Source organism: Saimiri boliviensis, chromosome 1, assembly GCF_048565385.1.
Source record: "Saimiri boliviensis isolate mSaiBol1 chromosome 1, mSaiBol1.pri, whole genome shotgun sequence".
In the NCBI taxonomy this organism is placed as follows: domain Eukaryota; kingdom Metazoa; phylum Chordata; class Mammalia; order Primates; family Cebidae; genus Saimiri; species Saimiri boliviensis.
Genome location: NC_133449.1, coordinates 138,373,855 through 138,400,252, shown reverse-complemented (window position 1 = coordinate 138,400,252; position 26,398 = coordinate 138,373,855). Strand labels below are relative to the sequence as shown.

At 40.8% G+C, this 26,398-nt stretch overlaps 2 protein-coding genes across 2 annotated transcripts in view; one reads left to right on the top strand and one right to left on the bottom strand.

Annotated features, from left to right (window-relative positions):
* SYCE1L (synaptonemal complex central element protein 1 like) overlaps positions 1-1,849 on the top strand; it is a 103,125-nt gene extending 101,276 nt beyond the window's left edge. Inside the window, exon 4 of the transcript XR_012518916.1 lies at positions 537-1,849. The gene's annotated coding sequence lies outside the window, so the exon portion shown is untranslated. The remainder of the gene's footprint in view (positions 1-536) is intronic.
* The window catches only part of ADAMTS18 (ADAM metallopeptidase with thrombospondin type 1 motif 18), a 97,851-nt gene that overhangs the window by 30,316 nt on the left and 41,137 nt on the right, over positions 1-26,398 (bottom strand). Inside the window, exons 9-13 of the mRNA XM_039477491.2 lie at positions 25,689-25,837; positions 16,440-16,612; positions 12,326-12,456; positions 11,057-11,180; positions 9,804-10,048 (exon numbers count right to left, since the gene is read on the bottom strand). Coding sequence (XP_039333425.1) covers positions 9,804-10,048; positions 11,057-11,180; positions 12,326-12,456; positions 16,440-16,612; positions 25,689-25,837 — 822 coding nt within the window. The remainder of the gene's footprint in view (positions 1-9,803; positions 10,049-11,056; positions 11,181-12,325; positions 12,457-16,439; positions 16,613-25,688; positions 25,838-26,398) is intronic.

Below are 26,398 nucleotides of genomic sequence, written 5' to 3'. Positions count from 1 at the left end.
ATGCTCCTTGTCTAACTCATGTTGCTTCCTGAAAGAATGGAACCCATGTACCAAAGCTTGTTTACATTGTTTAAAGACCTAAGGCTACAAACTTTTGGTGACTATATATATATATATATATATATATATATATATATATTTTTTTTTTTTTTTTTTTTTTTTTGAGACAGCGTCTCTGTTGCCCAGGCTCGAGTACACTGGCACAATCACAGTTTACTGCAGTCTCAACCTCCCATGTTCAAGGGATCCTCCCCTCTCAGCCTCCCAAATACCTGGGACTAGAGGCATGCACTACCACTCCCAGATGATTTTTGTATTTTCATGGAGACGGGGTTTTGTCTTGTTTCACAGGCTGGTCTCAAACTCCTCTACTCAAGCAGTCCACCTGCCTTAGCCTCCCAAAGTGTTAGAATTAAAAGTATGAGCCACAGCACCAGGCCTGATTTATGTCTTAATCATTTGTACATCTCCAGTATCTAACACAGGGCTGAACGCTAAATGTTTGTTTTTTTTTTCTTTTTTTTTTTTTTTTTCAGATGCAGTCTCGCTCTGTCATCCTGGCTGGAGTGCAGTGATGTCATCTCAGCTCACTGAATCTCCACCTTCCAGATTCAAGCAATTCTCCTGCCTCAGATTCCCCAGTAGCTGGGACTACAGGTGCCCACCGCCATGCCTGGCTAATTTTTGCATTTTAGTGGAGACGGGGTTTCACCATACTGGCCAGGCTGGTCTTGAACTCCTGACCTTGTGATCTGCCTGCCTCAGCCTCCTAAAGTGCTGGGATTACAGGTGTGAGCCACTGTGCCCAACCTTGTTTATTTTTTTAAATCAGACAGTGAGAGTAGATGAACAGAAGAAAACTGTTTAGACAATAATTACCTGTATCAATACACAAGAAGGTATCTGAAAATGAAATTTAGCTAAGATATGGAGACAATATGATGTCATACATATGAAAGAAAAAGAAAGAGGAATGTTACTCTCACAGTGCCATTCTCATGTGTTTTGGGAAGCATAGACTTCTTTTTTTTTTTTGAGACGGAGTTTCGCTCTTGTTACCCAGGCTGGAGTGCAATGGTGCGATCTGGGCTCACCGCAACCTCCACCTCCCGGGTTCAGGCAATTCTCCTGCCTCAGCCTCCCGAGCAGCTGGGATTACAGGCACGCACCACCATGCCCAGCTAATGTTTTGTATTTTTAGTAGAGACGGGGTTTCACCATGTTGACCAGGATGGTCTCGATCTCTTGACCTCGTGATCCACCCGCCTCGGCCTCCCAAAGTGCTGGGATTACAGGCTTGAGCCACTGCGCCCGGCCGGAAGCATAGACTTCTGTTGAATTTTACATCATCATAAGGATTTGTGAATATGCAATAATTTTAGGTGGCCAAAAGAGACAGTGCTTTCGTTCACAGACTTATTCTTTCTGTGGATGGAACAGCATTTTTCATTTTAGTAGGTTCCCATACTGATTTGAGCATTTCACAAGATTAAAAGTAGATTTAACATTTTTATATTTGAATAAATATATATCTGGCTCCAAAAGTATTTATTTTGGTTCAATTCATAGTTGTTGCATGGAAAGGCACATGAAATTTATTTAACTTTCTTTAAACAATACAGTCATAGATCACTTGGATATCAACATACAGTCCAATTTTGGGAAAATATAATTTATTACTTATTATAATTTTGTGTGTTTACAATCTCCGTGTTCCATCCATTTTGGAGAGATATAAGCATGTGATAAAAAGTGACCAGCAATTTGATGATGTTCTCTAGAGAACAATAAAGTGTAATTTAAATACTAAAGGCATTAACCCAAATTATTTTCACGGATATCATAGATAAAATACTAGGTTACTGGAGGGTTTTTTTTTTTTTTTTTTAGCTTCGAACATATTTGCAACTTTTGAATGAAACCATAACTCCTTTAAAAATACAAGCAAGGGATGTCCAATTAATCATACAAGTTTCCATCTAGATTGTTTTTAGATAGGTCAAATTCCTTGGACATTCATTTACGCTTTCCTCAAATCTATTGGTAGAATGAATACATAAAGAAAGGTTTTGGAAAACAATAGCCAAGCAAATATGACCTTACTCCACTGTGGTGAAACTATAATTTTGTATTACTGGAGATACTGCCATAGATTATGCAGTAGTAAAAAGCATATCCAATTGGACTAGAGGATAACTGTTTTTATGATTTTATTTAGATCAGCATTTCTCCTTACATCTTATTTTTGTCATTGTCATTCAAGGTACGATCTGTATTATTTACAAAGAGATAGACTGATGAACCAGATGAATTTTAGAGAACTCTATCACCAATGGAGGCCAATCTTCCATTCCTCCAAAATAACCTTTTTTTTTTTCTTTTGAGACAGAGTTTTGTTCTTGTTACCCACATTGGAGAGCAATGGTACAGTCTCAGCTCACTGCAAGCTCCGCCTCCTGGGTTCAAGCAATTCTCCCCCGCCTCAGCCTCCCAGGTAGTTGGGAATACAGGCTCCTGGCACCACACCTGACTAATTTTTGTATTTTCAGTAGAGCTGGGGTTTCGCCATGTTGGCCAGGCTGGTCTTGAACTCCTGACCTCAGGTGATCCACCCACCTTGGCCTCCCAAAGTGCTGGGAATGCAGGCGTGAGCCACCATGCCGGGGCTGTCTCAAAAATAACTTCTAACTATCAGGAAAAATCTTACACTTGGTGAAAAATCTAAAAGTTTTGTTTTTGTCAGGGCTAAATCATGTAGATGAATGACATTTGGAGCTGTGCACAGATGAAACAAAGCCCACGTAAAATGGCTCAGCTCAAAGGTCGTCTAATGTTTTCTGACAATGTGTCAATGGCCTGGCTAATGTGATCAACAGACAACAACGGAAGATTTCAGAGTCTAAGGTGAAAGTGAGAAAGAACGCCGTCTCTCCGTTTTGCACTTAACATCATTTCTGGTCTCATTCTATGTTGTGGTTTTCCTGCAGATAGTATAAGTTTAATACGAAGCTTAAACTACAAACCGAATTGTGAAAGCATGCTGGAATGGTTATGTGTTAATGGACAAAACTGGAGACAGAAACAACAGAAAAAAGGGTTGCTTGTCATGAAGTGGTAAAAAATATATTTCTCATCAGGAATGATTTGCACTTTGTTCTGACTGCCCATGGTAGAGACTGTAAGAGGCTTGTAGACCTGTTTCCCCATTCGGCTTCACTTTCAGCCACAGAACTTTGTGTACATTTGCTTTAAGATGGGTCGAAGCCGTCTTGCAAAATTAATAAAGCCTTGCTGCTCTAAAATTGATACCTTCAAGCTGAAAAAGACTCTCGAAAGAAAAAAGCAGCTGCTCAGATACTTGGTAGAAATGAAATAGAGAACACACTGTATCTAAAAAATGACTGAAAAATCCAGAAATCTTTAAGAGAGTTCAATTTCTATGCATTAGGTTTAATTAAAGCGTAATGTCAGGGCTGGATTCATTGTGGAGCTCCAAAGTATCCTAGCCATAGTCCATTTTGTGATTGGGAATTGCTAGTCTCTTCCTCTAAAATAAAAATATTGAGAGGGTTGGAAGAACATTTCCAAATGACAGCTTCTCTCAATGAGGAGGTATAAGATCTTTGAGGGATGTCCACCAAACAGATAGAAGTGATGAGATTAGTATCTCCAGTTAGGAAGGTGATGGGAGTTAACGCATGATCGAGGTTGCAAACTCAAATATCTCCTAGGGCTAGAGGTTTTCTTAAGAGATTCAAAAATTTAGATTTGAGTAAGAAATCATCTGATATTAAATAATCTGTTCTGTCCATTTTAATGCTATGCATGGCTGGGTGCAGTGCATGCCTGTAATCCCAGCACTTGAGGCCAAGGCAGGTGAATCACTAGAGGTCAGGAGTTCAAGACCACACTAACCAACATGGTGAAACTCCATCTCTACTAAAAAAAAAAAAAAATGCAAAATCAGCCAGGCAGTGCACGCCTGTAATTCCAGCAACTTGGGAGGCTAAGGCAGGACAATTGCTTGAACCCAGGAGGTGGAGGTTACAGTGAGCCAAGATCATGCCACTGCACTCCAGCCTGGGCAATAAGAGCACAACCATCTCAAACACACACACACACACACACACACACACACACACACACACATATGTATATGTGTGTGTGTGTGTGTGTATGTGTGTGTATATATATATATATATATATATATATATATATATATATATATATAAAATGTGGGCCCAGGGCTGAACTTGACTCGTGATCACCAGTTTGCTAAAAATGGTTTCAAGTATGTATATATACAGGGGTGTGTGTGTGTCTGTGTGTGTATGTATTATATGTGATACATTCAGAAGATAAAATAACAGCAACAGTAACAAACACTATAGGCTAATTACTCTGTAGGCACTTATCTTCAATTATCCCTATAATAGCCCTAATAATTAGCTGGTATAGTTTGCTCATTTTACAAATATAGACACTAACTAACACAGAGATTAAGTAACTTGCCCAAGTTATATAGCTAGTTAAGAGTCTGTACTCTTAGCCATTCTATGTGTAGAACATCTTAGAATTTAAGATTATGTGTTTTATTTTTTATATTTTATTGCGTTTTAGATTTGGGGGTACATGTGAAGAACATGCAAGATTTTTGCATAGGTACACACATGGCAATATGGTTTACTGCCTTCATCCCCATGACCTTTATCTGGCATTTCTCCCCCACTCCCCACTCCCCATTGTTCCTCCCCTAGTCCCCCCAACATAGACCACAGTGTGTGATGCTCCCCTCCCTGTGTCCATGTGTTCTCATTGTTCAACACCCCCCTTATGTATTTTATTTTTAATTGTCTTCTACTCTTCTTCCTTAGCAAAGATTTAGGGCTACTGCTACTTACTCATTACTCTTGGAGACTAATCCTTCATTTTATACCACCACAGCCTTCAAAAAAGTATGTCTCTATCATCTACTAATAGTCGTTGGACATTGCGGAAAATGCTATGCTTCTGAAATCTGAATAATAGATTGCACAGTCTTAAAACTGTGAAACTGACACTTAGTGGGTTTCTCTGGTTGCCTCCACAGTGGGTCTAAAATGTCATCAAGAAAATAAAGGTGCAAAGCCTACTCTAAATTGAATTTGCAAAGCTCTTCTGTATGAGATTCAGATAGATTTTAAATACCTAAAATCTGGATGGACACCTATATGGCCGGAGCAACAGCAGGAAGAGCAGCTAGGACGCCATCCCTATTGCCTGAGCGAGGGCATCTCTACTCTCATGTCTGTGGGGGTGCAGGTGCAGGGCAAAAGTACATGACAAGATGCCCGCGTGATGAGAGATGTGCCTCTACATACAAATTCCACGGCATCAGGCATGATTCTATTTCCAGGCACAAGCACACCTCTCCATCACAGTTGTATGCTCCTGTTTATGGCTGGTGTCAACCAAGGCTCAACGGTTTCTTCACAAGGCATATTCTGGATATTGCAATTATTTGGCTGCTCCCAAGAGGAAGCTTATCAGAGAAAACATGGATCCAAGTGCCCTGCTCAGTTAACGAATGATATACTGCTAGACGACTTCAGGTATTTTCAGGAACTGATTTAGATATTCATTCCAAGGCTTTTTATGCATTTTAAACATAAACTCAACTGCCTACTCGACAGCTACTCTTGAATATCTATGTGGTAAATATATGGTGGCTAAAATGGAATTTTCCCCCATCCCTAAACCTGTTTCCAGTCCTCCTCAAGACAATGACAGTGGTAAAACCACATCCAGATGCTCAGGGAAGAAACCCGAGACTCTCACACATCCTCCTCCCTCAGAGCTCGTATCTCATACATGTTCATATCTTACACAGCTCTATTAACCTTTCTAGCTTCCGATTCTCCAACCATAATACAATGCAAACAGATCCGCTTCCTTCCGCCACCTGTTTCAGCACCTATCACTCCTTACCTGGAATTCTAGAACCATTTTCCTATTTCCTCAGTTTACTTCTTGCCTCTCAGTAGCTTATTTACATGGCAGCCTGGTTGAATTTTTTCTTTTTCTTTTTTGAGATGGAGTCTCTCTCTGTTACCAGGCTGGAGTGCAGTGGCACGATCTCGGCTTACTGCAACCTCCACCTCTCGGGTTCAATTATTCTCCTGCCTCAGCCTCCCAAGTAGCTGGGACTACAGGTACACGCCACCACACCCAGCTACTTTTTATATTTTTTAGTAGAGACGGAGTTTCACCATGTTGGTCAGGATGTTCCAAACCACCTTCTCTCTTGACATCCTGATGTCGTTCCTAGGACGAAATCCAATCTCCTTAACATGGTTTATTTTATCTGTGGGCCACTCCACCGACAACACCCATCTCACACCTCAATACTTTCTTTTCTCACTACACTATAGCTAGATTCATCTATTTTTTAGTTCTTTTAAATTATTAAGTTGATTCTCCACCTGGAGTTTTATTTTATTTTTTTATTCAGAGACAGAGTCTTGCTCTGCCACCCAGACTGGAGTGCCGTGGTGCAATCTCAGTTTATTGCAACTTCCACCTCCCAGGCTCAAGTGATTCTCCTGCCTCAGCTTCCCAAGTAGCTGAAACTACAGGCGTGTGCTACCATGCCCAGCTAATTTTTCTTTTTTTTAGTGGAGACAGAGTTTCGCCATGTTGGCCAAGCTGGTCTCAAACTCCTGGCCTCAAGTAATCCACCCACCTCAGCATCCCAAAGTGCTGGTATTACAGGCATGAGCCACCATGCCTGCCCACATGCAGTTTTCAATTGCTGCTTCCTCTGCCTGAATTTCCTCTACTCTTTACCTGGCTATTTCTTCTCGTCCTTCAAGTTTCACCTGATGTGGTCATTCTCAAATCATTCCTCACCAACTCTCTAACCAAAAAGTCTCCCTCTGTTTTCTTTTCTTATAGTTATTTTCTCCCAAAAAACCTACAGCAGTCTGTAAATCTGCCTTTGTTTATATAACCATCAGTGTAACGCTATACTGTATTCTAAGTTTCATTACAGCAGGAGGATTTTCTTTACTGTTGTATCCACTACTATATACCCAGTTTACTGTCAATGTGACATACAACAGCAGGTCAGTGCATGTGACACAGAGGAAAACAGTAATTTCTTTTGTTTGAGACAGAGTTTCACCCACTCTGTTGCCCCGGCTGGGGTGCAGTGGCACAATCTCAGCTCACTGCAACCTCTGCCTCCCAGGTTCAAGCAATTCTCCTGCCTCAGCCTCTCAGCTAGCTGGGATTATAGGCATGCGTTAGCATGCCCAGCTAATTTTTGTATTTTCAGTAGAGACGGGGTTTGATCACGTTGCCCAGGCTGGTCTCAATCTCCTGGCCTCAAGTGATCCTACCTGCCTTGGGTGATTTCTTCATGTGTGGACAAGTTCACTATTCTGCTTTCTGAAGTTCTAGCAAATCCAAGAATACGTTAGGGAAACTTCAAGATGTCATCTAATTTCCCCGACCACAACTCAACGCACATGGAATACATACTCCCACACACCAGGTACGACAAATTCATTTCTATTGTTTCCCCACGAATCACTGTGAGCTGCAAAAGGTCATTACCAATATCCCTGTAGCTTGGTATTTGTTCAGACAATTCTCCAGTCCCAATGTGCATGGAACTGACAAAGATAATAAATTCCGCGCTTCAGTTTAGACAGAAGAAGTGAGTGCCTCTGAAAAACTGCCTTATTAATCAAATATCTGACCAAAATACCTTGAAATGATTGAGGACACAGCATGCAGTCAGTCCGGAAAATAAGCACTATGTCTCTTTCCTCAGCACCAAGAACACAGTAAGTGCAAATAGTCTTATATGAATTAACATACATAAGGCAGAGGACAACTAATAATTTCAAGTAAAAGTAATCAGACAAGTTCATGATCACAATCTTCTTAATAGTCAATCTTCCAATCAACCCTCCAGTTGTCTAGCTCTATGTCAGTGTTGGTCAAAATTCATGGATATGTTCTCAGTGCTTTATGAATTCCAATCTTAACGGCAGGTGTTTCCAAACAGCAAACTATCTATTCTCCACTGCTTACAGGCTTTGTACCTCTGACAGAGGCAACCACAGCAGTTTCACATTGAGAAAAACCCTATGGGCCAGGTGTGGTGGCTCACGCCTATAATCCCAGCACTTTGGGAGGCCGAGGCGGGTGGATCACGAGGTCAAGAGATCGAGACCATCCTGGTCAACAAGGTGAAACCCTTTCTCTACTAAAAATACAAAAATTAGCTGGGCATGGTGTTGCGTGCCTGTAGTCCCAGCTACTCGGGAGGCTAAGGCAGGAGAATTGCTTGAACCCAGGAGGCAGAGGTTGCGGTGAGCTAAGATCGTGCCATTGCACTCCAGCCTGGGTAACTGGGTAACAAGAGCGAAACTCCGTCTCAAAAAAAAAAAAAAAAAAAAAAAAAAAAAAAAAAAAAAAAGACTACCTGGATATGCAAGTGTTCGGTGAGTAATAGTATCTTTTTTTTTTTTTTTTTTTTTTTTGAAACGGAGTCTTTCTCTGTCACCAGGCTGGAGTGCACTGCCTCAACCTTGCTTCACTGCAACCTCCACCTCCCAGATTCAAGCGATTCTCCTGCCTCAGCCTCCCGAGTAGCTGGGACCACAGGTATGCACCACCACGCCCAGCTAATTTTTGTATTTTTGGTAGAAACAGGGTTTCATCATGTTGACCAGGCTGGTCTCGATCTCTTGACCTCATGATCCACCCGCCTTGGCCTCCCAAAGTGCTGGGATTACAGGCGTGAGCCACCGCACCCAGGCAACAGTATCATTTCTATACAACCTAAAGCAAATCATTTGCCTGTAAGCGCCAACAGTCAGTCCCCATTTTACAAATGAAGGAAAAGCACCCAGCCACAGGATGAGAACTAAAGAAAATGTTGCTATGATAACAGCCTTGCGGTCATTTCCAGATATGCTGTTTCTTTTGATGATCATTTTTATTCCCTTTCCCTTTTGTGTTTCCCTTTCTTATCTATGGGGAAGCTATAACCTACAAAATCATGGTAGTGTAGTACAGCCAAACCCTGCTGATATCTAAGCATTCTCTCCACTGTTAATCCTTTCTCCGAGGCCAGTTGACCTATGTTATAAATAGCTACAATGGAGTGTTCAAATGGCAGACACAGACAGACCGGAATAATATAAAAAGTACTCCTGCTACCTTCTTTGGTGTTCTTGAAAGCCCAGCATACTGGTCAGAGGTTGGCCTCCAAATGTGAACATCAACTCATTCTCCGGGAAGCCCTTTGGGTTCCTATTCTCTTCCGCAAAATGGACCCACTGTCTTCTCCCCTTTACGCTTTGAAATTTAGCCTATTAGGAAACACCCTTTTTTAGTTGCTGTTTGTTCTGAGACACAATCTTACTCTGTTGCTCAGGCTGGAGTGCAGTGGCGCGATCTCGGCTCACTGCAACTTCCACCTCCCGGGTTCAAGTAATTCTCCTGCCTCAGCCCATAGCAATAGCTGGGATTACAGGCACATGCCACCACGCCCAGCTAATTTTTGTATTTTTGTAGAGATGAGGTATTGCCATGTTGGCCAGGCTGGTCTCGAACTGAACTCCTAACCTCAGGTGATCTGTCTGCCTCGGCTTCCCAAAGTGCTGGGATTGCAGGCATAAGCCACCATGCCTGGCCAGGAAACACCTTTGAACTAGAAGGACTTCAGGTCTTTAAGCGGTCTCAAATTGGAGTCGTCGCTGTAAATGTAGCAAGAAGCAATGGGAACTGAATTAACAGAAGGAACTTACCTCAAAGACCAGTGTCTCATTTGTAGGCCCTGGCGCATACAAACGTTCCGGGCGGTTGAAGGAACGCTGGTATTCGAACGTGGTCCCAGCGAAGGGGAACTCCCCCGGCCAGTCGATGCTCCAGCCCCCTGTGAGGTAATACTTTTGACTGAGGCTTCGAACCGCGAGGTAACTGGAAGACATCTGCAGCTCCTGGATTTCGATGCTTCGGGCCCCGGCTGGAATGATGACCACCGGATAATATTCTAAACGGAAAGAAGAGAACATTTCTGAATTCTGCCCTGTGCGCTGGAGAAAGGGGACTCAAAATGGCCCCTGACATTTAGTGTTCATTTTTATAGAGTGAGGTTTTTGAATAATTAACTGAATTCATTCTTATTCTATCAAGTAAATGTGATCAATTATTTCATTTTCAAAATAGTAAGAACACTAGAGAGAAAATGTATGTGGCTTTCCCAAAGCCTTCCAAGCATGTTTTCTGTGGACAAGAAACACACTCTTCTCCGTCCCAGACCAACAAAGACCACAATCACAACGTTCAAGAAGACTTCTTAAAAAAAAAAATCTTCCTAAGACCAAAGTGGGTGGGTCACCTGAGGTCAGAAATTTGAGACCAGCCTGGCCAACATGGTGAAACCCCATCTCTACTAAAAATACAAAAATTAGCCAGGCGTGGTGGCAGGTGCCTATAATCCCTACTCTATATGCTGAGGCAGGAGAATTGCTTGAACATGGGAGGCGGAGGTTGCAGTGAGCTGCGATCATACCACTGCACTTCAGCCTGGGTGACTGAGCAAGACTCTGTCTCAAAAAAAAAAAAAAAGCTTTCCAGAAAAAAATTTAGAGCCATGTATCAATGATGATATTCAGAAAACAGGGATCAAAAGTTTAATTTTACTAAAAATATTCAGATAATTGCTTCAAATATTCATTTTATGCTGTGAGTTGAGATCACCTAAGTTTCACAAGGTTTCTGTACTTAACAAATGCCCGTGTGCATACATGGGGCCTGGTCGGCATACTAAAAACACAAAGCAGAAAGGCATTCATTTAACCTGTTCTGAGAGGTAATGTATTGATGACATTCCTTACAACTATCCTCCGTTATTCTTACACAAATGGCAACTGCCATCATCACCAGTGTGTCCAGTGAACTAGTAAAAGGCCCAACCACATTTGGCGTGACTCAGCCTTGTTCGGTAGCAAAAGTTGTATCTCATTAGGAATACGAACAAAACAGCAGCATCTCTCACCATTTGCTTTATGCTGGTTGAGGTACAGGCCTTTATAAAACTTGCAAGTTGAATTATCACCTTTGCAAACGCCACATGCATCTGCAACTGCTTTAGAGCCTAGTTCATGATCACATCCCACTAGCTGTGGAAAAAACAAAAAATGTGAGACAATTAAAGATCAGAGAAGCCAGAGGCTGGGAATAACTGAGAGATACATGATTCTCTGCATTTAGAGATCATTAGGGAAGCCGTACAGCTTGTGGTTAAAAATCACAGCCTCAAGTTGGACTCACTTGAGGTTCAAATCCCTCCTCTGACATTATCAGATGACTGGGCAAGTTGTATAACTTATCTAAGGCTTACACTCTTCATGGATGAAACTGGAATAAAGAGTGAACATTGCTACTAGTACCAGGTGAGCTTATTCAGGCTAGCTGTATGACTCAAATATAAAAATGCTGGGCAATATACATGCAGGCATGTGTACAAACACACATCCTTAAAAGATCAAAGGGCTCACACTAAAGTTAAAATAGAAGAGAAAATGAGTACCCAAGGAGAAAGGAAAAATCACTGGGGACAAATAGTAGTATCATTTCAGAATACATTTATGAGGTTCTAATCATGTAGTAAAGGTACTAAGCACACATGCAATAAAAGTTTATTATTTGCATTCTTATTTAATTTGTACAACTCCTATGCAAAGGAGGATATATCATCATCTCCATTCTACATACGTGCAAGTAGAGTGAAAAATAAACTAAAATAATTGGACAAGCCTCATGCAGCAAGTAAACAGGGAACACAGATGTGGTCCTTGGCTGGGCGCAGTGGCTCACGCCTGTAATCCCAGCACTTTGGGAGGCTGAAGTGGGCAGATCACCTGAGGTCAGGAGTTCGAGACCAGACTGGCCAACATGGTGAAACCCCGTCTCTACTAAAAATACAAAATCAACCAGGCATGGTGGTATGCGCCTGTAATCCCAGCTACTCGGGACACTGAGGCAGCAGAATCACTTCAACCCAGGAGGCGGAGGTTGCAGTGAGATAACATCATGCCACTGCACTCTGGGCCGGTCAACAAGAGTGAAATTTTGTCTCCAAAAGAGAATAAGACAAAAACAAAAGATGTGGTGCTCAAATCTAGTGAAACACGGCCCTCTCCCCCTACGCCACCTGCTTCTCTCCAGGCACAGAATCTCTCACACCACTCTTCATCACGGTACACATTTGATACGAGGAAACACAAGCATGCCTATACGCTCCAAAGCAGCAACATTCTCTTACTTCACAAATCCCATCAATACAAACGTCATTTTTGTTTGGGGAGCAGGGAGTTCCATCTTTCACTTTGCCGGACATTGCAAAAAAAAATTCAAAGTTCTCAGCCTTGCAGTACAGCTTGCATCGATCTTCCTCTAGAAGCAGAGATCAAGATAGAAAATGGTCAAGAGGGAACTAAGGAAAATGCTATGATTGCCAAAAGGAAGCATGAAATTTACTTAGAAAGCTGTCATGATGAAAATGGAAAAGTGTTACGCAGTGTTATATGCGTATGTACCTGTGTGTATGCATATATAAGCACGTATGATGTGGCTTAAAAAGCCACATTTAACAATCCACATAAAGCTAACTTAAGAGTATTATATAAGAATTTCGGGGCCGGGCGCAGTGGCTCAAGCCTGTAATCCCAGCACTTTGGGAGGCCGAGGCGGGTGGATCACGAGGTCAGGAGATCGAGACCATCCTGGTCAACATGGTGAAACCCCGTCTCCACTAAAAACACAAAAAATTAGCTGGGCATGGTGGCGCGTGCCTGTAATCCCAGCTACTCAGGAGGCTGAGGCAGGAGAATTGCCTGAACCCAGGAGGTGGAGGTTGCGGTGAGCCGAGATCACACCATTGCACTCCAGCCTGGGTAACAAGAGCGAAACTCCGTCTCAAAAAAAAAGAATTTCATTGTGCTCATTCTTACTGATTAGTCACCATACGCATGCTACTATCTAGCCTCCCTGGATAGCAACTCTTTCAAGTTTCAAAGGCCTGACGGTCAGCCATTGACACTACAGAAATGAAGCAGTGTTGCTGTGTTCTAATAAAACCTTATGAAACAATACACGCTAGCCTTGGCCAGCAGGCCATATCTGATGACCCTGATTTAGGGCATGGATTACTTCAGATATTTACTCAGTCTGTTAAGAGGAAAGGTTTTCGGCACCATGGAGAAAAGGTATATGGTTAGTCGTGCTTGTAAAACATTTAGGGGAAAAAAAAAAAAACCATGTCATAAAAATGAAGAAAAAGCAAATAAACTAGGCCTGGATGCCGAAGGAAAAAAAAAAGTAACCCTTAAGTCCCTGAGACATTTCTGATATCAGAGGCAAAAAGGAAAAACAAATTATTTATAGAGCCCTTGTTATCAGAAGGGAGTTACCATGCCAATTTCTCAAACAGAAAGAGCTCTTCTTGGCGAGGAATTCCAGATGACGGTTCTCACATGAGACCTTATGTGGGCGATACTGAGCAATATCCCTAACAACAGTTTTACAAATGTGTAAACAATTTGTAAATAGTTGTGCTTTATAAAACCTCTCAGTAAAAGACGAAGTCAAAACTCAAACATGAAATAAGTTGAATTATTACAGTCCAAATACGCAGATGATGTGTGCGTGGGTTAAAAGTTTCTTTCCCATCTATCTTTTCCTTTTTAATAGCAATTCTATGTCATGCCTCCTCATTTTTGCACATGAGATTGGGGAGTTGGCTGACCTATGTGCCCCTTCTTTCTCTATCATTTCCAGGAATTAACAAGTTTTAGAAAGTTTTTTTTTTTTTTTTTTTTTTTTTTAAGCACAGATTTCTGGGTGAGTTTGAGTCCATTAGAAACACAGAAGGAAAGAAGAGACAAAAACTCACTCCTGTAACATAGAGGTTGTCCACATTCATAAATAAAGTCTTCCCTTGTTCTTTCTAAACTGTAGAAACGTCAGAAGACTTTCAAGTCATGGTCAATCTCCCCTGATGTAAGTGCCAAAAGGAGACACCGAGAGACAACAGGCCTTAACTTTTCTGTTTCCCTCTGCTGAGAGGTAAAATCCTAAGCCTGGGAGTCTATGTTTTATTCAACGCATTCTCCTACGCATCTAGCAAAGTGTCTCCTACACGAAAAGAGCTCAGTCAACAACTGTTGGATGAATGAATGAAACTGCATGCTCCCCACTCAGTGAACACTGCAATAAAATGAGTGAAAGAACTCTGAAACCAGCAAGCCTTTTCTAAATTACAAAACGCATTTGTTTAACTTTCTCCTTATATCTTCCACACAAAACGTATTTAAAGGTGGTATCAGAACCAATTTCATAAGCACTATATTTGAATGAAAGATGTTAATATGGTAAAGGCCAAGGAATATCCATGAAGCCAAAGCAAAGAAGAGAAGAGGAAGTTAAAAGGAGGGACAGCAGAGTCACAGAGAAAGAACCACAGACAGGAAACATGAGATTGCAGGAATATACAACCAAGAGAAAGAAAATCTTCCAACAATGGAATTGGAAGCAATGCAGCATCTTTGCTATCAGTTCCTGGCAGAATGCCTCTAGCAGTGGAGAGCTTATTACTTACAGAGGCAATGTATTTTCATTTTGGACAGTTAATATTGATTTACTTATTCATTCATTTCAAAAGCTATAATTATTACATAAATATACACCAAGTGCTGTTCTTAGATGCTGGAGACATAAGCAAGCTCAAGATGGACAAAAGCTTAGTCCCTATGGAACCTAACTTCTAGTGTGGGGGGAAGATAACGAATAAATGACTAGATAAAAATACATTCATGCAATGAGAAGAGCTATGAAAAATAAAACAGAGTAAAGGTTTCAGAGAACAACGTGAAGGAACAATATTCTAATAGGCTGTCAAGGAAGGTCTTTCTGAGGAGATCATATGGCTAGAATGTTCTCAGCTCTTGAATTAATTCTGTTCTCTAAAGTAATTTAAAATCAATTAAACATCCTTCACATTCAACAACTCTTTGAATAGCTCTTTTTTTTTTTTTTTTTGAGACGGAGTTTCGCTCTTGTTGCCCAGGCTGGAGTGCAATGGCGCGATCTCGGCTCACCGCAACCTCCGCCTTCTGGGTTCAAGCAATTCTCCTGCCTCCGCCTCCCTAGTAGCTGGGACTACAGGCGTGCGCCACCATGCCCAGCTAATTTTTGTATTCTTAGTAGAGACGGGGTTTCACTATGTTGACCAGGATGGTCTCGATCTCTCGACCTCGTGATCCACCCGCCTCGGCCTCCCAAAGTGCTGGGATTACAGGCGTGAGCCACCGCGCCCGGCGAATAGCTCTTTCTTATGTACAATAAACATCTATAGGTCCCTCATTACTTCCCCCTAAGACACAGCTTTTGGAATTGTGATGTCTGCCTCTATGTGTGCTTTCTGGACAGTCATGACCCCAAACCACGAGTGCTTCTGAAATGGCTGAGCCGATATTGAGCAAAGCTCCACAATCCTCTTTTGATTTGGAGGCTCTACTTGTTAAAATGATGCCTCTAATTATATTAGCTTCCTTTCTGATTACTGATAACAGAGGTTTATTTTGAGCTTTGGCACAGAATGGCCCATGAATTGTCATTAAACGTAGTCTCTTACCATTCTACACATGGGCAGTTGGGATTCATAGATAATCTTATTTCAAGACAGCATGAGTAAGTTTTGACACACTGAATGGATGGAAATAATGAAACAACTACAATAGTGACAACTTATTTTACATAGGTTACAGCAACCACATTAAACTCTTCTGCTATAACTAAAATTAATGTTTATTATTTAGTCAAAATAGACGTAATAATTTAAAAAGTAAAATACAAGCCATAACTTTAAGTATGCTAAGTGCTAACAACTTAGTATAATTTTTACTCATAGCTCTGTGTGTGTGTGTGTGTGTGTGTGTGTGTGTGTCTGCATGCATGCACGCAATCTGCAAACAGGCCTTCCCATGCTTGTAATCAACTAACATGTCAGTTACTATGTATGGGATCTCTATGGGGTATATATGGTTTCATGAGTTTTTGGTCTGGACAGTTCATATCAATTTCAATTAAGATCCCTAGGAGACTCAATTGCCAAAATGTCAAAGGTAAGTTGAGAAACGTAAGTACATTCCAAACACAAGAAACCTTAGGTTTACAGATGTGGGATACAAGAGGTATCTTATGGGGAAAAAAAAGTGGAAAAATAAACAAAACCCATGGAATGAAACACTGGGCCAGGATGTCTGGGGAATCAAAGGTAAACACTGAAACTCTTTGATACAGGCAGCAATTTCTTCTGTGTTGTTCAGTCACATTATTATCCACATAGAGACTTATTTGAGTGTCAGAGACCAAATTACCTTCCACTTTTGTATAGGGTTTCCACTGGTAGAACCATCCACGGAAAGGTTTGCTGTTATATTCTGCGCACTGCTGAGCCCGAAAATCCAAGCTATTTTCATTGCAAGGGTTAATGTTGCACAGCTGATAAATACGGCCCAAACCTGGACAGAATTTGCCACCATACTGAGGCCTAGAAATGAAATTAACAAACTTTAACGTTAGCAATCAAAGGGCTCACTATTAGTCACATGCAATAACATAAAGATGGGCAGTCCAGATGAGCATCACCACAGTGTATGCAAATGCATACAGTCGATACAGGAATGGAAGTACATAGCATACAGCTTATCACCTTCCTTCTCGCATCTAGGCTAGACATAACTAATCAATCAGGGAATTTTTTTCTAGTTCCTTTCTTTACCACTGCTCACTCATTAAAACTGGCATGCCAAATCAAACTTATCTGCTATCCCTGATACAATGTTTACATAATGTCAATTTCCTTAAAGACTGATGATTTTTTTTTTTTTAGCTTTTCATCATCATCATTATTATTGAGACAGGGTCTCACTGTGTTGCCCAGGCTAGAATGCAGTGGCATGATCTCAGCTCACTGCTGCCTCCACCTCTCCAGCTCAGCTTAGCCTCCTATCTCAGCCTCCCAAGGCTGGGACACCCGGCTAACGTTTATACTTTTTGTTGAGATGTGGTTTTGCCATGTCGCCCAGGCCAGTCTCAAACTTTTGGGCTGAAGTAGTCCACCCGCCTCAGGGTCCCCAAGTGTGGGGATTACAGGTGTGAACCACTGCACCCAGCCTGAAAGGATATTCTTTTGTTTTTAAATTTTAAAAAATTATTTAAATTCATTTTAGGTTCAGGGGTACACGTGAAGGTTATACAGGTAAAGTGCATCCCACAGGGGTGTGGCATCCATACTATTTCATCACCCAGCTCATAAGCATAATATCTGATAAGTAGTTTTTCAATCCTCTCCCTCCTCCAATCCTCCACCCTCAAGTTGGCCCCAATGTCTGTTGTTTTCTTTGTGTCCATATTTAGTCAATATTTAGCTCCCACTTATAAGGAAGACCATGTGACATCTGGTTTTCTGTTTCTGCCTTAGTTAGCTTAGAAGAATGACCTCCAGCTCCATTTGACAGCAAAGGACAGGATCTCACTCTCTTTCATGTCTGCATAGTATTCCATGGTGTGTATATATATCACGTTTCTTTATCCAGACTATTGTTGATGGGCATTTAGGTTGATTCCATGCCTTTGCTATCACAAATAGTGCTACAATGAACATACACATGCATGTGTCTTTATGGTAGAACAATTTATTTTTAATTTTATTTCAATAGGTTGTTTGATTACGTAACTTCTTTAGTAGTGGTTTTTGAGATTTTGGTACACCCATCACCCAATCATTGTACCCTGTACCCAACGTGTAGTCTTTTATCCGTTGCCAACCCCTACCCTTTCCCTTGAGTCCCCAAAGCCCAGTGTTTCATTCTTATGCCTCTGTGTCCTCATAGCTTCGGTCCCACATGTAAGTGAGAACATGCAATGTTTGGTTGTCCATTCCTGAGTTTACAGCAGCATCATTTGCAATCACAAAAATATGGAACTACCCCAAATGCCCACCAATCAACAAATAAAGACAATGTGGTATGTGTAGACGATGAAATATGACTCAGCCATAAAAAGTAATGTAATAATGGCCTTCACAGCAACCTGGATGAAATTGGAAAATATATGCTAACTGAAAGGACATTCTTGCCACTCATCATATTAGCTCCTGTGTTTGGGAAATCTGTAAATACACCTAAATGTTCTTATTACTGTCTCTGTGTTCTTGGGTGCCACATACACATACCCTATCTTTTGGCACCAAGGCCTCTTCAAACACGGACCCAAGCTACCTCTCCAGCTTCCTCCCATTTCCTAACACTGTCATTATCTTCCTACACTTTTCCATGCACCTGCTATTGCACAGAATGTCAGCACAGTAGGGAGAAGGAAGAGAAAGCACCATTTGCTGTTCTCCTGAATCCAGCTGTCAGTCACTGAGATGATATTTTGATTATAATATGACTGTTGTGTGTTTCTTCTGGATGATTCTAAACCCAGAGGGAAAACATTCTCTGGTTTTCATCAGCATCATCACTTTTCAACTTTGCAGGTGGCCTACTCCTTTCCTGCCAAGCACAATGGGGAATGGATTTCTAGAGCAGGGAATTCCATTAGAACATAAATAATTATGATGTAAAGGCAAGCTCTTAAAGATCTTGGTAGGCAGATTCTCATCCGCAAAAACCAGAAAGCAAAATAAAGGAAAAATGGTACCACCACATTGAAAATTACCCATAACGTCGTATCTAGCGCACTCTGTACACAAAGCCAGGGCCTCTTGTCATTCTTCCCATTTTAGAGTTTTCTCTGAAGGCCAAAACTCAACTATGGATCATCCTGTATAAAAATATTGATGCGAACATCTAACATAAAAGGCGGTTCCAGCTTAATAAATTCATGTGATTAAAATTCCTTGTCTCTTTAGAAAGCACAAGTATGCTCTAAAACACCCCTGGAATTGCTTCAGCATGCTTTATCCAGTCCTCCTATAACTGCATGCTAAAATGGATTCAACAGAAACGGGAAATGTCACCCTGCCAGAATGAGATTTTTATGCTATTTCAAAACATTCTGGAGCAACTACTTAAACATTCGGCAGCCACTGTGATAAATCAACTCCCTGAAGACTTCTTAAATGATTACCTAAAAAGCACTTAGAAAAATCTTAAAGTGCTATGTCATGGCCTCAGTATTCCTGGTCATCTTTACAAGGTATATTTAAAACTAATTTCTCAGTTTAAGACTTTGGGATTTCATGAATAACCCTCATTTGGACTGTACATGGTTAATGAAGTGAAAGAGGGCTGCAAGGTGTTACTTTATCAGCTTATGGAACTTGTAACGTGGAAAAGACCACCAAATTCACATAGCCATGTCTTTCTTTTATAGATTAAGTGAAATCCAGCTGACAGGGCTTACAAAACTTGTTGAATGAGGGTCATACAACAGCTACAAAGAAACAGAGAGGAGCTCAAGCTCAGGCCCGTAGACTCAGTCCAGGATTCTTTCCTACTTAACTATGCCTGCATTTAACTGAGTCCTAAGGCCAATGGGTCCACGTATGGTAAGAAAGAGGAATAGTCAGTAAGGTGCCATGTTTAGGGAGCTGGTCTTTTACGATGAAGCAGATTGTCAATTTTTCTTTTTAATTTTATGGCAGAGTTCTGCTCTGTCACCCAGGGTAGAATGAAGTGGCACAGTCATGGCTCACTGCAGTCTCAAATTCCTGAACTCAAGCAATTCTCCTGCCTCAGCCTCTAAGTAGTTAGGACTACTACAGGCATGTGCCACCATGTCTGGCAAGTTTTCAAAATTTTTAGAGAGATGAGGGTCTTTCTATCTTTCCCAGGCTGGTCTTAAACTCCTGGCCTCAAGTAATCCTCCTGCCTTGGCCTCCCAAACTGCTGGAATTTGAGGCATGGTCCACCAAACCTGGTTAGACCCTGATTACAATAAAGTATTCTCTGCTTCCTCCCAGCTTAACTTTAGATGATTTTATTTAACCTCATCATTTGCAAAGTAGGAACAGTTGTGACGATTAACTGATAAAATGTAAAGAATTTAGGGCAGTATCTAGGGCAGAGTTAGAATAAATAAATTATAACTATCTTTAAATGCTGTATACTTTTGCATTGAGTGCCCACCCCGTGCTGAGTATTATGTGATCTGATTTTCATATACTAATACAATTCATTTTTAATTATGGGATGAGGTCAAAGCGATGAAAACTAATGGGTGGCAAGCATTTGGGCTTTTCCATTAAAATACAGGCAACATTTTTCTGCAGCTTTAAATATGAGTGTTAGTCTAACTTAACAGAAAATTCTATCCTGATATGTCCTGGTCTAAGAAGTTCTTTAAGATTAAAAAGAAATACAGAAATAGAAAACAAAAACCTAGGCACATGATTTTGTCCTTGGACTACTATAAAGAGCATACCTGCCCTTCTTTCTGCATAATTTATCAAGTCCTTACTACAAATAGTTACAATGGTACTTGCTTGGGTGAGTATTAAAATCACTTGGAGAGCTCTGTTAAACTACACACACACACACACACACACAGAGAGAGAGAGAGAGAGAGAGAGAGAGACAGACAGAGAGAGAGAGAGAGAGAGAGAGTGAGAGAGAGAGAGAGAGAGAGAGAGAAAGAGAGATTGAGATTGAGATTCCTGGGGCCCTCCACCCACTTTCACAATAAGAATATATGATATTGAAGATCCAGAAATCAGTATTTTTAAAAACACACCTGGTGATTCTGACAACCTGCTGAGCCTCAAAATTACTGGTTGGAAAACATACCACCAATTAGATTCAATTATTCTTACGGGGCCATGACCTTCCTCCTCACTCCATATGCTAAGTTGCCTTAGAGTTATCAGACATTTCTTTCTCAAATAGACTCTTGTTTTAGGAAAGTTCCAGAATACCTTAGCACATCACTAATAATTTTCTTGGAGAGTCTATAGGAATTTCACTAGGCTCCCTTACCGGGTGATCATTTACAACAAGGAACCAGAAAAAATGAAAAATGTCAAAGGATTAAGACTATAGGATCTTAATCTGACTCTGCCATTGCCAGTGTAGGGACTTGAGCAAGAGCTGCTAATATGAATGGGGCCTCTGCCCCACGCCCCCTCCACCCCCCACCCCGGGTTACTCATCTGTAAACTAACTGGATTAGGCAGCAGGTTTCAACTCATGTGTCAGCTGTAACCTGATTGGGAGCAAATGCCTAAAGAAGGGTATTGGGAAGTTCCCTGAGGCACAGAAGACCTCAGTTAAAAAAAAGAAAACAGGGCTTCCATCAGTTAAAATAATCTACCACTGACATGGGACAAACGATGGCCCTGCATGCCTGGCATTGCCCATTCCAGAACCGCATAGCCTTCTACTCTTTTAGGGCTAAAAAAAAACTGATAAATCTATGAATCAGCCAGGAATTATTTTTTATGAAATAAAATTTGTTCTGGAAAAAACATTTTTACATGAGACAGAAACCTCACACTGCTTCTCAGACGAGACAATGAAAATGGCTACATTGACTCATGGAAATAGAACCAAATGCTTAAACTGAAGCAAGAAGGAAATCCATCACTTGAAACAGGGAGGGAAAAAAACGGCATTACCGCAACAGAATGAAATAAGAACAGAGAGAGAACAATTAATTCAATTGTCTTGGCATAGGCTATCATCTACTTGTTTAATTTTTAGCTTCATGCATAAACAGTATCCTGATTAATCTTTAATCTTGTTTAACATGATAACACTGCACTGAATGAAAATACTTTAGTGATTAATTCTTTTATTAGGCATCTCTAAATTACAATATGGCATTTCCATGAACAATGCCCTATTATTATAATAATGAGAGCTCTCAATCCTACAGATATGAGAGAGGTTTTAATTTAAATCTCAGGGGCGTCATTCCTGCACTTTCCCAGCAGAGCTATTGAATTAGGTAATCTATTTCTTTCTTGGGAAAATATTGAGACTGTAAAATGTTGTGATGTACGAAAACCAGATCCATGAACTATGCTTCAAAAATGTAAAGTAATAAGATGATTTTAACAATTCAACTTAAGACATGGCTGCACTGAAAGTATCAGGAGGGTAAAAAAATACCCTTCTGCTTATACCAGGAGGTAAGACAATATCGTTGTTTTAATACTGTTATTAAAATAATCACCTGGTGTAAGTGGCAAATGCTCACCAGCCTCCTTACCATTATATTCAGTCACCGGGTCTGATTACGTTGTGGGTCTCAATCAGAGACGATTTTGCCCCATATAGGACATTTGGCAACGTATGGAGGCATTTTTGGTTGTCACAGCTAGCTGGGTAGGGGGCATCAGTCGGTCAAGGCCAGGGATGCTGCTAAACATCTTACCATGTACAGGACAAACCTTCACAACAAAGAATTTTCTAGCCGTGTCAACAGTGCTGAAATTGAAAAGCTCTGTTTTAGCCCGTGATATTCCAAAGAGCACCTAACATATGATGGTCAAAGCATCTCCCAACTCTGCTTTATGTTCTATGAACAAAACAGACTTTTAATCTAGCTCAGACTGCTGACTCAGGTGAAGTTCCATTCAACTTCTAAAAATTTTCCTTTTGCTCTAATGTCATTATTTAATTCTCCTTTTACCAAATAGTTATGCAATGCTTATGACATGCCAGACCCTTTTCTAAGGCACTTTACAGACATGAACTCAGTTGATTTAAGTACTATTTTTATCCCGTTTTTATAAATGAGGAATCAGGAGCAGGAAGACTAAATTGTCTGTGGTCATCGATAGGAAGTGTTAGGGCCAGGATGCAAAAATGGCTGTCAAGCTTCAGAGACTGTTCTCATCCTTCACACTATGCTACCAACTTAAATTGTGTTGTGAATTAAATCTAGCGTATTCCAGCGTTCCACCACATTCTTCTCACCCCATCACATTCTTCAGAGGCCAGTTTCTTAAGTAAAGGCTCTGTCTCTCCAATCCTGCTTCTGTGGGTTGACCCTCCATGATCCCACCCTCCTGGTGAGCTTGGGATGAGGATAATGAAAACCACACAGATCCCAGAACCTTTTGTTGAATGTCCACTGAATGTTTCCCAGTCTGTCAGGCATCCTACAGATGCAATTTCTAATCCCCATCCAAACTTCCAGGGTTATCTTCTATATTTTATTATACATAAACCCAAGTCAAATGACATTTACAAAGCCACAGAGTTAAGAAGTGGCAGAGACAGAGTTTAGGGTCTTTCTATCTATGGCCAAAACCTGGACTCTTTCTTCATCATCCTGCCAATTGGAAAACAGAGATTTCACACGTGTTTCGTGTGGGAGTTAGCACATATAAAAGTAACATAAAACCACCTTTATGTTCACAGAGCACAGACTGCAGTTCAGACTCCGGGATCACCAGACCAGAGTACCTACAGGTGACCACAGGCCAATTTCAATCCGCAGCTGAAATGACTAGTTGTCACAGTGGGTTTTTGTAACTTTAAAGAAAATTGAATTTGCTGTCAATATTTTTAAAATTGGGAAGTTTCACATGCAGCATTTTTCCGTATTACTGGTTTCTCTTTAAAAGTCAGGCAGATCTGTCAACACGTGTTGATGTACATTCCTGCAAGGCAAAAATCAGCATACTTTCTGCAGTTCACCGGTTTGAGAGACACACACGAGGTTTGCCAGCCAAACTTTTCTCTTCTACAATATCACAAGAATTTAATTATATGGCTGCGGAACCCTAGTTTGGATGAACACAGTAGCTCAGAGTCTTACCGGATCATCACAGTCCCATACAGAATGACTCCTCTGCCTGTTTTGGTTTCTGCCCACCATACCTTCCCTCCGGGCACATGGCCTTTATGTGTAAACAGTAAAGCTCTGGTTGATTGTTATTAACTGGGGGGAAGAAAATGGCATTTAAAAACAGTGTTTTCCCACATTGGGGGGAGCCTATTGGGGGTTCTGGGGGAGCAAGGGGAGGGAGAGCATTAGGACAAATGCCTAATGGATGCGCAGCTTAAAGCTTCGATGATGGGTTCACAGGTACAGCAAACCACCACGGCACATGTATACCTATGTAACAAACCTGCACATTCTGCACATGTATCTTGGAACTTAATGTAAATTTTAAAAAAAGAAAAAAAAAAAAACCAGTGTGCTCTGTTGGTGGGAATATAAATTAGTACCGACACTATGGAGAACAGTATAGCGGTTCCTCAAAAAACTAGAAGTGGGACTACCATATGATCCAGCAATCTCAAAAGAAAGGAAATCAGTGTGTAGAGATGTCTGCATTCCCATGTTCACTGCAGCATGATTCACAACAGCCAAGACAAGGAAGTAACCTAAGAGTCCCTCAGTGGATGAATGAAGAAAGAAAACATGGCACATATATGTAATTGAATAGTGTGCCATGTTTTCTTTATCCATTCATCCTATTAATGCTACTTGATAGTATAGTATAGATACTATGTATTAATGCTCTATTATATATACTGTTATATATACTATAATCTATATTACATATATAGATAATATATAGTATTGTATATACTATGTATTAATACTAATATATAATACTATTATATAATATCATAGTATTATCCTAATAATATTCAGCCTATTATGATAGTATTTAATCCTGCTTAATACTATTCATGCTATTTAATACTATTCAGCCATCATAAAAATGAAATCCTGTCATTTGCAACAAAGTGAATGGAACTGGAAGACATTCTATTAAGTGAAATAAGCGAGACACAGAAAGAAAGAGAAATATTGCATCTTCTCCCATGTGAGGACTAAAAACAAAAAAGAGGGTCAGGCGCTGGTGGCTCACGCCTGTAATCCCAGCACTTTGGGAGGCTGAGGCAGGCGGATCACAGGCTCAGAAGATCGAGACCATCCTGGCCAACATGGTGAAACCTCATCTCCACTAAAAATACAAAAAATTAACTGGGTGTGGTGATGCATGTCTGTAACCACAGCTACTTGGGAGGCTGAGACAGGAGAATCAAGCGATCTTGAACCAGGTAGCTGGAGATCGCAATGAGCCAAGATTGCGCCACTGCACTCCAGCCTGGTGAAAGAGCGAAACTCGGTCTCAAAAAAAAAAAAAGAAAGAAAGAAAGAAGGAAAGAAATTGAACTCACAGAGCTAGAGAGTGGAATGACAGCTGGGAAGGGTAGTGGGGACGGAAAATGCTAATACTCGAAGGGTTAACGGGTACAAAAATATAGTTAGCTAGAAATATAGTAGATTTAATGAAGAATATCTAATGTTTAGTAGCAAAACATAGGGTAACTACAGTTAACAATAATTTATTGTATATCTTAAAATAACTAAAAGAGTGGAATGTACCTAATAAAGAAATGATATTAGAATGTTTTTTAACATAGAAACAATAAAGGCTTGAGGTGATGGTTACCTCATTATGCTGATTTGATCACTCCACATTGTATGCCTGTATCAACACATCACATGCACCCCATAAATATGTATAACCATTATGTACCCACAAAAATTAAAAATAAAATAAACTTATTAAAGTATGAACAAGAAAAACTGGTGTGTTACAGGCTGAAGGCTAATGCCTTGCAAAGACTAACTTTCTGCTGGAGGCTTACTTGGGGTTATTGCAGTGTCTCTCCTGGTACTTGACTCCTCCACCACATGTCCGGGAACATTCCGACCACTTCGACCAGGCGGACCACTGGCCATGGATGGGCCGGGGCCCGAGCTCCCCAAACTTTACACACTGGCCTTGCCGACACCACTGTGAAAAGAACGAGTTAGATGGTGCCTGTCAGAGACCACCTGGGAAAGCACAGGGAAGGAGCTGCCAACACCTGCGCAGTAACAGGAAAAACAGGTCTGTAGGGAAGAAAGGAAAATGCCTGAGAGCTTGATAGATTCCTTTCTTCGCTGTGCTCTAAAAACACTCAACGACTCTGCATTGACCACATGCATTTTGAGAGGCTGACATTTAGAGAAAAGTGGCATCGCTCGCCAACAGGCTGAGTATGATACGCTTTGTGAGCTGTGGAGGTGAGATGCTCAGATAAGATTCTACCTAACAGCCAAGGGAGGCAGTATAAAGTTACAAGGAAGCCTCCCTTGCCACGTAGAGACAACACGACTTAAAGAACAATTGGGATCGCTCATTCAAGAACAGTGAAGATAATAACACAATTTATCATTCTGCATGTTTTATCATAAAAACAGATACAATTAGATGTACGTTATACTTTGGTTTATTCCAAACCCATCACTACAGAGCATTTCTTAGGAAACTGAACAACTCAGTCTATACAGATCGTTCTCTTCAGACAGCATT